The sequence below is a fragment of the Anas platyrhynchos genome, chromosome 2, assembly GCF_047663525.1.
Source record: "Anas platyrhynchos isolate ZD024472 breed Pekin duck chromosome 2, IASCAAS_PekinDuck_T2T, whole genome shotgun sequence".
NCBI lineage: Eukaryota > Metazoa > Chordata > Aves > Anseriformes > Anatidae > Anas > Anas platyrhynchos.
The window spans coordinates 77187693-77200108 of NC_092588.1; the positions used below are offsets into that span (position 1 = coordinate 77187693).

Genomic DNA, 12416 nt, shown 5'->3' on the forward strand with positions numbered 1-12416 from the left:
TACTTGGTCAAGAATATCTGAAAATTGGCTAAGTTTACTGAGCTCCACCAAGTTCAGCCAAGTCATATCCAGGATCCATTTAGCTGGCTTGGGAGGACAAGCTTTAAGGTCCAGAGAAGCACCACCTGAAAGAAAATGGGAATTAGTTATAATCCGAATTCTCAGAGACATCCCCCCCAGCCCAAAAAAAAAAAAAAAAAATTAAGCTAGATACAACACGACGAGAAAGTCTTCCCAGTCTGGAGAAACACATTATCGTATAGGATAGTCATAAAGAAATTTCTGAGTAGGTAACATGTAAAATTTATTTTCAAATCTTATTTTTCATCCCACTTTAAAGCATAACATTTTAAAATTCATATCATCTTCCCACCACACGCTAAGCCTATATTTAATGTAAAAGAATAAGCTTGAGTTTATGAAGAAAGAAGTTATGAAGCTGAATTTCCATTTTTTCTTCAAATTTTTATTGTTGTAGATAATGTAATAATTTATTCAGTATGTGCATTTGCCTTCCTTGGAATGCTACTTAAACTAAAAGAAAACAAAATAAAAATAAAACACAGGTTACAAGAATCAAGATTTTTAACCACCTGTAAGTTAAAACATCTTTGGTGAAGTACAGTTTGCAGTTTGGTTTGTTTACATTAAATTTGTTCATGTACCTTCACCTTAATCTTTGTTCTTCTTTGAGGATTTATGTAACTGTTTCTTTGTGCAATATGCCTGAAAATAAGTGCTTGTTGACAAATGCACATTTTCAAAATGATTTTCTAAAGATTCAACTTGGAAAAATTAATTATAACCCATAAGTAATTGTTGCCTAGAAAATTAAGCATATTTTGGAAGATCTTGGAAAACCGATACAAAGCAACTCCAAGCTATTCAGTGCAGATACAGTGTTCACATGCAGAGAAGATTAATGCCATAAGCTTGTCATGTTCAGCTAAAAGTCTGATATTCTTCTAAACTGTTAGCATCGTTTTCTTCTTCTTTCCACTCTTGTCTGCCTTCAATTACCAATAAACTAAAAGCTGTAAAAGTGTAAAGTTTTTACAGTCAAACCGCATACGTGGTGGTATTTGAACAGTAGACATAAATATCAACTGAAAGGATACTTAGCAATTTTCCTTTTAAATTGCCACAATTCTCAAAGCTAAACTTATTAAAATTCAATGTGCTTCTATAAATTAGAACTACTATATGATGTTGTGTGTCACCAGAACAGAATGATAAGCATGCATTCTTTCACTTGACTGACTTTACCGAAAGGGTTGTTGGACATTGGAACAGGCTGCCCGGGGAAGTGGTGGAGTCACCATCCCTGGAAGTCTTTAAAAGACGTTTAGATGTAGAGCTTAGGGATATGGTTTAGTGGGGACTGTTAGCGTTAGGTCAGAGGTTGGACTCGATGATCTTGAGGTCTCTTCCAACCTAGAAATTCTGTGATTCTGTGATTCTCATGTTCAAAAGCAAGCAATAGCTTGGCTAAGAGACACAACCACAGCTCACAAATTTTCTGCAATAACGTATGTGCTCTATTTAAAACCATTCTGTAGTTCAAACCTTTTATAAGGGTCAGAAATTCTTCATGCTTCACTCTGCTTCTTTGTATATCAATCTTCAAAGCAAGTAATAATGTGAAAAGAAATTTGTGCTCCTCATAAAGTCCTCGGGCTGTATATTTGAACACTTCATATGTCATATGTTCAATAATATTAGTAATCCTCTTGCTAGTTATGGGGCTCTTGGTAGACCTGTTGGAAGAAAGGTAGGTAGTTCAATGTCAATTTGCAGGTCTTATTAAAGACAATGCTATGTAAAAGACAAAAAGCCAGAGCTCATAATTCTGAAATATCAGAGAGCAAGCTAGCAACAACTTTCAGACTGAAAGAGCAACAACAAAAAATCCTTTCCTATTCCACATAGCTGAAAATCAACACGGTATAATGCTTTTTAATTACCTAGTACCCAATTTTAAGGATTGTAAGTACAATTGAAGGTTCATTGCCTTGGTTACTAACAGACAAAGGCCTATGGGTTTTTAAACTGACAATTCCTGTCAAGATTGTAACTGGCAAAACTTTTCTTTCTGATACTAGATTACAACAAATCTTTACTGTACTACAACCAGCCCCAGGACTGGATATGTATAGATGACACTTCTGCTTAGCCAAATTACCTGGCTAGGGAGTGGTCAAAAAGCCCCAAAAACTGCCGAAGTGAAGTCTGATACATCACATTGACCATGCTCATCTCAGTAATGAGGAAGTACAAGATGCTACCTCTTGTTGCAACTGAAGGATATAAAACAAGACTGTGTTCAAAGCAGAAATGCAAAGTAGAAAGCTTTAAATCTTTACAGCAAACACATTGAGTTTGAGAACATATACTAATCAAAGGTCTTTGAGTTGCTCCATTCTTTACTGGCCAAAAATAATTAAAATGTTAATTTAATCTTCATTATGCATTAGCAAGAAAATAAAATAAAATAAATCTTTTTGCAATTCTGAGTATATTTGGAAAGCAACTAGATGGTATATTGAAATATTCAGTTCATCAGTAGACCATATAAAAACTATGACAGTTTGAAGTACTGTCTGAGTATCCAAACAAATTTCTCTTACCAACTTTTACAAGAGTCATATAAAAACCAAATGGATTATATTGAATTAACTTACTTTCAGCAGCCATTCAATTTTAAATACAAATATTTTATAAAATCTGCAGTTCTTTCTGCTACATTAACTGTACAATTTCCTAAAATGCGTGTATAACACAATTCCAGAGAGGACCTTCTTTCACTTTTTTCACATGGCTTCACTTGTCAGTTAAAAGCCAAAAGACTGATGAAACATGTAGACTATAACTTAAGGATCTGTGACAGAATAAGTAAAACATTCACCAAAACAGATTCGAAGCATTTACCATTATATTGCTTCCTAAAATAGAGCCATTTTGAACCCAATCATACAGTTACCTAAATACCCTAAAGACTCACTGAGAGTACATAAAAACTGTCAATGTTTTAACAGCTGAGAAGTAGCAACCAAACCTTCTCAAGCTTATTTCTCCAGTAGACTAGATAGACACTTACCCTCCTGCATGGAGCAGTAGGAAGTCTAGGGAGAAAATAGATCATTCCATTTTATAAATTTCACATGAAATACAACATTGATTATTTTGTCCATCACAGCTTAACACACCGTTTCCTAGATACTTTTTACTTACAGGAAAATGCATATGATTCCCAACCACTACAGCCCTCCTGATTTCATCCTATCATTTCTCTTATTCTAGATATTGTTCTTTTAACTGTATTCTCCAGTCATGTGCCTTTCATCACTATCTCATACTCACCGGGTCTGTACTCTTCACGGGCTGAGTTGATCTGTACCTCTGTTTCAGCAGAAGTTTGCAGTTTCTGTGTTACCTCCTCAGCAGTCTTTTTAGTCTTACTCAGTACAATTATTAAACTCTCATCATCTGCCAAAGAACCCTTAGTGCTTGTAAGTCGGAACAAAAGGTTATCTTCCAGCTCTTTCATCCTCCTTTTGTTTAAAGTCACATCTTCCATAAGATCTGTTCTTTCTTTCTCTAATTCCTGTTGGGATACATGGTAATATTTGGAAAAAAGCAATCAAAAGCAAAATATAACAAGGTATTTAGTTTTAAAAGTACTTATCCTACTGAAACAGTGTAGGTCAAGGTAACTGCACTGATTTGCAGAAAGAACTCCAGTGGTATTTCTGACAGTAGGTCTATTGTCAGGTTTCCAAACCTTCTATGTAAGTACGTGTTAACAAATTGTTTCAGCAAATACTATAGAGAATGCTGATATCATGTCCTAATAGAACTAGAAGTCCAAAAAATTAATTGCTTTTCTTCTCTGTTTCAGACAAAGACAGGGGCAAATACCATTCCAAGGACAGGTTTAGATTTAACTTAACTAATGTTTTCTTCATTTATGCCCTGTTTTCCAATCACCATATTGAAAATATATTCTGTTTAACAACGAGCATCTTTAGTCAGCTAATCAAGCATCAAAGCTTCCAAGCTTTCAAGAAGCTTTCAAGAAGCTAAAATATTCCTCCATTGGACAGGGATAACTTTAGGCTATCACTAAAATCTTTCATTGTTTAAGAGAAGAAAGCATGTAGAACTCAAATTTATTTCTTTATCAATAGTTATTTAGTTGATTATTTTTAGTAATACAAGCTATGTGGTTTATATAATTACTTTGTTTCCCAGAAGTCATGTATAAAAGATAGATAAATGCTGATTAACAGATTTACATAAAAATGAAAAGAATTGCTGCTTAAAATACTCAGAAAAAAAATAAATTGTTCAGAGATACAATGTCTTTCCATTTATTCTTCTATTTCTCATAAAATTCAAAGAATTTTTAAAAACATTACAAATTCCTCAAAAAGATAAATACTCCATTGAAACAATATATATGTTTCAATACAGTGAGCAAAAAGGATGAAAAAAAAGTGAAAGGAAGGGATAACAGTCTTTCAGAAGATGAGGATAATATGAATCTTTTTCTGGTTATCAATAACAAGTGAAATGGATGATAGATACATTAGCTATGTCTACACAAGTACTCCTGCACCGTTTACAAAGCTGTCACTGGTTGAAGTTAAGCTGATTGCACAATGAAGCAGTCTGACAGAACGTAAGTCTTCATAGAATGAGCATGGTTTTTCTCATGAGTTCCATGGACTGATCAGAGAAACGCAACTACTTTACATTAACAAGATTACTTCAGCCATTACATTGGAAAATATTACATGGAAGGGGAAGAAAAAAATAAAATAGCTCAATAGATGCCACAATCACATTCCTCTCCAGTGAAGGTAAACTGGAACTGTTGCCAAATAGTTCTAAAGATCCAGAACTGCTGGTGGCACGCTTACTGGCATTGTCATCCTGAACTTTGACTTGCTTAATTAATGAATCTGCAGTGTCAGATTAGTTAGTCAGACCATATCTCCTTGCAGCAAGGAAGTAACTAAGTCCTTTGCACTAGGTTACATTGCCACGAGTTCCACAGTGTCTAGCCAGAATCACACAGACACAGAATCACACAGAATTTCTAGGTTGGAAGAGACCTCAAGATCATCGAGTCCAACCTCTAACCTAACACTAACAGTCCCCACTAAACCATATCCCTAAGCTCTACATCTAAACGTCTTTTGAAGACTTCCAGGGATGGTGACTCCACCACCTCCCTGGGCAGCCTGTTCCAGTGCCTAACAACCCTTTCAGTAAAGAAGTTCTTCTTAACATCTTCCTAACACGATGAAGAATATCAGTTTCTATTTCATGACATTATACCTCAGTGAGGCAGGAAAAATAGAGTATGGTATGGTCGCAAGAGTAAAGACAGACAGAAAATTCTGGTTGACTGAGTGATTTTTCTTCTGTCCCAGCTTTTAAACCATCTTAACAACAGTCACAATAGAGAGACAAAAAATTACTCTGCAATATGGGAAGTAAGAGTAATAAATTGAAATGAAAGTGAAATCTTCTACAGGTAAATATAAGACACACAGTCAAGAGAAAAATATAATTATTTTTTTACCTGTTTCTCTGTGAGAATGACTCTTCCTAAGAGCTGATTTTCAAGACCTTTCATGGTTACAGTAAAGTCAATGATGGAGGTTCGAGCATTAATTTCAGGAGAGTAACCTGGATTTGGCAGTTTTGTGGTAATGTAAAGTCTGAAGCCATTCATCACATCTACTTCTTTATCACCAACCTTCACCTTAAGACAAGTAAGAAATAGACATCAGGTGACAGTGCACATTCTTGGAGGTGCTACATATAGAAACAAAGTTTACATCTTTCTGTTCAAAAGCATAAACATCCAGCTAAAAATTACATGTCTGATGCAAAGAACTTGTTGAAAAATATCCATGGAACAGTTTAACTGATGTGTTCACAGATTCTTTGAATTCCAGTTACTTTTCATCATTCCATCCCCTAAACGAAAAACATTACACCAGGCTAACAGAGATCTTGGTACCTTCTTCACTTAAAATTGTCATAAACAAAGGGATAACAAAGACTATAGGTTAAATATATTAACTATATGTGAGTTTAAATTTAACCCCTTTTTAATTTTGTATTAGCATTGATCAAATTTAAAACATTTTAATCTTTTGGAGGCATATATTTCATAAAAGTTATTCTGTTGAGGGCAAGTAGGAGGCAGTTTCCATTTGTTTGTTCATTTGTTTTGTTTTTACCTTATTGGTGGAACCTGTTTTAATGAAATTTCTTTCCAAAATATTATCTAGTGCTGGGTCAAGCTCTTCTCCAACATCTTCTATCAAAAGAGGTCTTCCCAGAGAAAGACTGTCTTCTAAGTGATTTCTGAAATACTTGTGATTCAAAGAAGTGATCTAAAAATACAAACATGGACCTATATGTTATGTTTCACCCAGTAACCAAACTTAATGCTTGTCTTATATTCAAAGATTATTTCATTTTATTCAGATAAACTACTGACAAGAAAAATGGTCCTATAGCTAAATTATGGCAATGATTGTGACTACAAGAGATAAGCATCAGGGTATTATATTCTCAGATGTCACTGAATGCAAACTGCTAGTTTTTGACTACAAGAGTAGGAGTAAGACAACACTAAGCACATAAAATTTTGATAACTTATGAGTGCAACTAGACAATAAATTCACAGGAACCTTTTATCAACATCAGTTTTATCCTGAATAACTTACCTAAGCCAAACCACAGCAAGGCAGATCCCAAGATTAGGGCTTTTTCCTCAAAATTAGTGGTTTATATATTGAATATATTGAATGAGACATTAAATAGTCTTTGCTTTAAAAAGTTATTAGTTAGTCGCAATTGTGACTAACTTTTCAACACATACACAAAGCACATTCAACTTACGTTGTTTATAACTCTAAAATTAAAGTCTAATCACCATTTATTTTTATTTTTATTTTTTTAATATGACTAGCTAGGCAACCATTACACGGGTTCCACGCTGACAGAGGAATTAATATGAAGGACAAATATTTCCTATTAATAGTCTAAGAGCCAATTTATTATCATCCTTCAAACTCCTCTACCCTTTTTAGGGATACCTTAAAAAAACAGGTTTTGTTGGTGGAATTATTATTGCAGCAAACAAAGACTTTCTTCCTTGTACTTTCCTGATTGAATTGATTTTGTGTATCTTGCTTCAAACAATATGTTGGGGCAACTCTGTATTCACTACATATTTGCAGAATATTTAGCAACTGACATCCATACTAAGACAACACAAATTATTAATAATTTCTGATTATGAGAAAATAATAATATCATGTCGTGCATCCTTTCTTAAACATGTATATGGACTTGTACTACTCATTTGTTTTCTCTGACGTTTATAGTATTTTGCAAATGTGCTTCAGCCTGTATCAGACATTACACATTGAGGTTGGTTTCCAGTAGTTTATGTTTCTTTCAAACAAATTCCTTTAAAAAAGTGGGCTACTGGTATTAATAAGCTTCAAATGTACATTTTTCATATCTAGTCAAATCTCCAATCTACCTAAATACATATACATTTTATTTTTATAAAAACTGCTTGCTTATTTTTATCTGAATCATAGATATTTTTGTTTGTTTGTTTTGTTAGCTAAGAGTTTCTAGGGACTATGAAAGCACCAGAATTCCTGTTACCTGGAGTTCATTTCTGACTTCCTTATTCTTAAGCCAAATTTTACCCTGTGCCTGTGGATCAATTAATAAAGGATAACGAGATGCTTTAGTGGCAATTATTCCATTCTGTATGGATAAGTCATCATTTGGTAATCCTTGCAGGTTCCATTCACTGATAGTAGGAGCATCAGTCAACATTTCAATGAGGTTCAGGTTGGTACTAAAGGGGATTTTCCGGGCTTTCATTTCCTTTTGCCAGTCATTTAATAGCAGACTGCGAAACTCTTCGTTGAACGGACCAGAGTAGGACAGAAAAGCTGTAGCCAACAGTACATCACCTTAAAAGAAAAAGAAAGAAAACAAAAATTACAACTTCACAGATTTTATTCATGATGGAGACACTTCCTTCTTGATTTTTTATGTTTTTGATGGTAACTGGAAGAATGCACTTTGGCTGATAAAGATGATAAATGAGCTTTTTTCTCCAAATTCATTGCATAGTAAAGCAATGCTACATTTCACTAGATGTCGTGTTTACCATACCCTTGCAGAGCAACTCCAGGAATCAAGACGAGAAAAAGTTAAAGTAATACACTGAGTTAGGTTTACGTTTAAGGGTGTTGGTAGCAGGGGTGGTCTCTTAAAAGAGGCCAGGGGCTACTCTATGCCAGAAACAGATAATTCCAGCTGATTCCAACAGCCCTACTGCAGGGCACAGCCAAGCCCCGCAGCCAAGCTGGTGGTGCCTCTGGGAAACCGAAAAAGGAAGGGCAAAATGCCGTGCTAATGCTAATGCTAATGTTTAATTAGGTAATGCCAATGTTTAATTTGGAGTGCCAATTAAGATCAACTGCAATTATTACTACTAACAAGAAAATGTAGTAACACACATCACTATGGAAACATTGTGTGACACAAGTTTTAAACTTCTGGTCAGCCTCAGAATTTCCTCCTCCCAGACTAAGTCTCATGACACTAGTAGATTTTTTTGTGCTTCAGAAATAAGAGTACAGGACTGCAATCTGGAGAAGATATTGTGGTATTATACTGAGTACTAATATTTTTTTATATTTTTCCAAGTTATCTATTTAAAAACATGATGAGTGTGTGGGGAAGGTATCCTGTACTTTTAGTAAGTTAATAATAAACACACACAACACACACACAGACACTGTGCCAGCAAATAATACACAACCACTGCTTTTTGAAGAACTTCAAGGCAAAGGTCAGAGAAACAACTTCAGGCCACAGAAAAGGACAAGATAAATTACATTTACTTGGTATAACTATTCAATACATCCTTACAATAAAATAATTTTATTTCCAAGTGTTTATTTACACAATTAAAAATTATTTTTAAGAAACAAAAGTTTCATGAACACTGATAAATGCATTTAAAATTCTTAACTTCTATACTTAGAAGTCAATATGACCGAACATCTTTCTCTCTTCCACATATATTCCGTTATAAACATTTTACTGGCTCTTTCTTACACGTCAACACGTCACTTTTGACTATAGTCTACCAAGTTAAAATGTCAGTGTCCCAACCATTCGATGCACCTTGTGTTAAGGTGCATCTTCACCACAGCATACAAAGAGTATTGTAGGGGTTTTTAAATATAAACCTCAGTCTCATTGCAAATTTCACCTAGCTGTGCTTCTGGAAGAGAATTATCTCAATTTTAGCAACGGTAAATCTGTGCTGCAAAGGAAATATTTGAAATTCCAAATGTTTTTAATTTCATTATCCATTACAATTCAAGCAGCTAATTTACTTCTAAGCTCAAACGTGTCGACAAATGCTTACCCACTAGTCTCTTGGTCTGAACAGCAAATTCTTTACTCTGTTTAGTCCATCTCTCTTTTTCACCTGCTAGACCACTTATAAGACTTGAAGCTGTTTGCATTTTATGCCGGCAACGTTCAGCATCTTCAAGCAAAGTCTAGATAAAACCATCCACCAAAATATATGGTTTACAGCCATGTATCTGATAGGACAGAAAAATCTCTATGCCTAATTAAACCAGTAGAACAAGAGTTCAAAAATATATTTTCAGTAGCCTATATATTCAGTAACATATAATTTCAGTAATATATATTTAGTAATGTGCTGTGTGAAGGAGGAGGGAAAATGGGAGGGTAGAAGGATATCATGACAAACTATCAACATCTGCCATAAATATGATTCAACCTTTTAATATTCCTACTCTTAATTTTCATATTGGTACATATGTTAACAGAAGCATGAGATGCCTGGTACTTATTAATTCTGGGAAATTCTGCCCAGAATTTCAAATACATTATGCACTGATAATATATATTAACAAAATTTGATGTTACAGTACTAGGCCCTAAAGAAATAACCCAATTAAAATATTTTTGAGGTGGTGGGAAGGAGGAGAAGGAGAAGGAGAAAGGTGGGATCCAGAAAAAACATATATATACAAAACATATCATCTCTTTTTCTCAGTCCATCAGTGCTCTTTTTCCAAGGAATAACAAAGAATTATGAGAGGATGCATTAAGTTTTGCTCAAAGGATGGGTGGCAACCTTCTCTAACAGTCTCTTTTCAGCAAAGATACATTCACCTGTTTTTCTCTCATGGCTTTTTCATACTCTGCCTGCACAATATCTAACTCTTCTTGCTTGGCACCCAGTTCTTCCTGAGCTCTATGCAGATCCAGCATAGCAGTGGTTAGGCGATTCTCCTGGATTGCTAAATTAGCCTGTGAAGCATACAAATAAAAAAATATATTTCCAAATACATCTCAAAACATTTGCTATAATGTATGGCAAATTGAGTTTCATTGCACTGTATCACAAAAGCAAAATGTTCAGCAGAGATTTCATCATTCATTAAAAACTTTTATTTCAATTATACAACAAACTTTTTCTTGTAGGTAGTTAATTAGTTAGTCTTATATAAATTTGAAAAACAAAAAACAACAACAAAACAAACAAACAAACAAAAACTAGAAAAACTTCTGGGCACATCAGCTCTTTTCAGCTGGCACAAAATTATTCTGAAATGGCCTTTAGAAAGACTGGTGCCATGAAAAGTCTGTTTTAGTTTGTTATTTTATTTTTTTTTCCACCACCTATTTTGCTTTGTTTAATGAAAGATACTACCTGTAATCACAAATCTTCCTTCGCTCTAGATCATTCCTGTAACAAATATCGAGCTATTCTTTCTTAAAATCATGCTTGACCATGTCTTTCCTGACTTTCAGTCCTGCCCTTCAACAACTACTTAGGCCTGCTTTTCTGATAACACTAATAACACTGATGAGCAGAGACTCTGTAGAGTCTTATGAACAGATATACTGAATATTAAATGAATCAGATCTCAAGTATTTTCTTTCTTAAGATAAAGCAATTGCAACTGTGAATTAAACTAGATGTCTGCTTCAACCCCATTCAAAAGGGGCCCAGAGGCATAAAACTGCATAATCTTTTTAATGATCTTGACAGCCTACAAGTGGTAGTACATTTGAAGCATATTTCATTGTAGTTACTATTTTCAGCATAGTAAATTCCTACCAAGGCAGGCACCAGTTACAATAAGGCAGCTGATGTTTCCAGCAGATGAAATCCTCAACTGCTCATGGGCAGGGAGGAGAAGAAGTGAAAGGTGTTTGTGTGCCTCCCATTGACTAATAGACTTACCTTTAAGGGTAATACTTCTTTGTTGATGGAAAAAAATACAGCCATGGCTTTGGTCCACGAGCAAAGCCCAGCAACATTCCCACATACTCTCTTAGCTGTCTCAATGTTGTAGTCCACCATTTCAAAATAAGGGCTCAAAAGCTCCACCACTTCTTCATTAATTGTATCCTTTGGAAATTGCTAGAAAAAAAAAAAAAAAAAAAAAAAGTTTGTACTATGTATGCACATAAAGTATACATATATAAACTTTAGCACACACAGAACACTACTGGGATCACAAATGTTATTTAAAAACAGATAGTATGAAGTTATCTGTTATATTTGGGAGCTTGCCAAAGTCATTCTACTCTATTCTATCTTCATACAAAATGGAAAAGAGTTTGCCTTCATTTATGATCTTCTCTATCCTATCTTATCCACTAACATTACGCAACTGGAAGTCAAGTATATCACTGAGATTCAGTTTGAAATTCCATTTTCCTTAATACTGAATAAATAACAATATTCTTTAAAAAGAGAGAGAAAAAGATCTGGTTAATGGACACACATTCTATAAGACAGTATTTTCAAAGGGTAACCAGCTACCTTTAATCATTAATGCAATATATTTCAATTTTAACAATTTGGTTTGAGCCTCTTTTTTCTTAAAACAATGCCTCTTCCATTTTCATCCCAACAGCTCTGAAATTTCTCCCTTAAATTTTTTTTGATGGCCAAATACTCTGTATTTCAAATATTCTGTAAGTTTCGTTACCTTCAGAAGTTTATTTACAAGGTATTTCATTGATGAACTTGAAAAATAGCTGTTTCCAGAAGCATAAATAGGTTTATTTATGTACAAGCAATAAAATGTAGAAGTCCTTCAGTAAATTCATGGTACTACCAGCCATACAAAGCTGATCGAGCTTATTATTTGTTATTTCCCACTGGACCAGAGACACATGAAGTAAACTCAGAGTGATTATAAACGCAGAAAATTATTGCTACCTAAGAGGGAAGCTTTAACCAAAGAATAAGCTTTAAGATTTGTTTATATTCTTTGGTTTATGAGAACATTATTCGT

The 12416-nt window shown here is 34.3% G+C and overlaps 1 protein-coding gene across 5 annotated transcripts in view; it reads right to left on the reverse strand.

Moving 5' to 3' along the window:
• DNAH5 (dynein axonemal heavy chain 5) overlaps positions 1-12416 on the reverse strand; it is a 152252-nt gene that overhangs the window by 21509 nt on the left and 118327 nt on the right. For 4 of the 5 annotated variants that reach the window (XM_072034973.1, XM_072034975.1, XM_072034972.1 and 1 more), the window contains 10 exons: positions 11354-11533; positions 10276-10413; positions 9494-9629; positions 7705-8021; positions 6258-6413; positions 5591-5773; positions 3361-3604; positions 2183-2297; positions 1567-1757; positions 4-125 (listed from right to left, as the gene is read on the reverse strand). In XM_072034973.1, coding sequence (XP_071891074.1) covers positions 4-125; positions 1567-1757; positions 2183-2297; positions 3361-3604; positions 5591-5773; positions 6258-6413; positions 7705-8021; positions 9494-9629; positions 10276-10413; positions 11354-11533 — 1782 coding nt within the window. Of the gene's footprint in view, positions 1-3; positions 126-1566; positions 1758-2182; positions 2298-3360; positions 3605-5590; positions 5774-6257; positions 6414-7704; positions 8022-9493; positions 9630-10275; positions 10414-11353; positions 11534-12416 lie in introns of those variants that run through there. The other variant, XM_072034976.1, reaches the window with a different exon arrangement.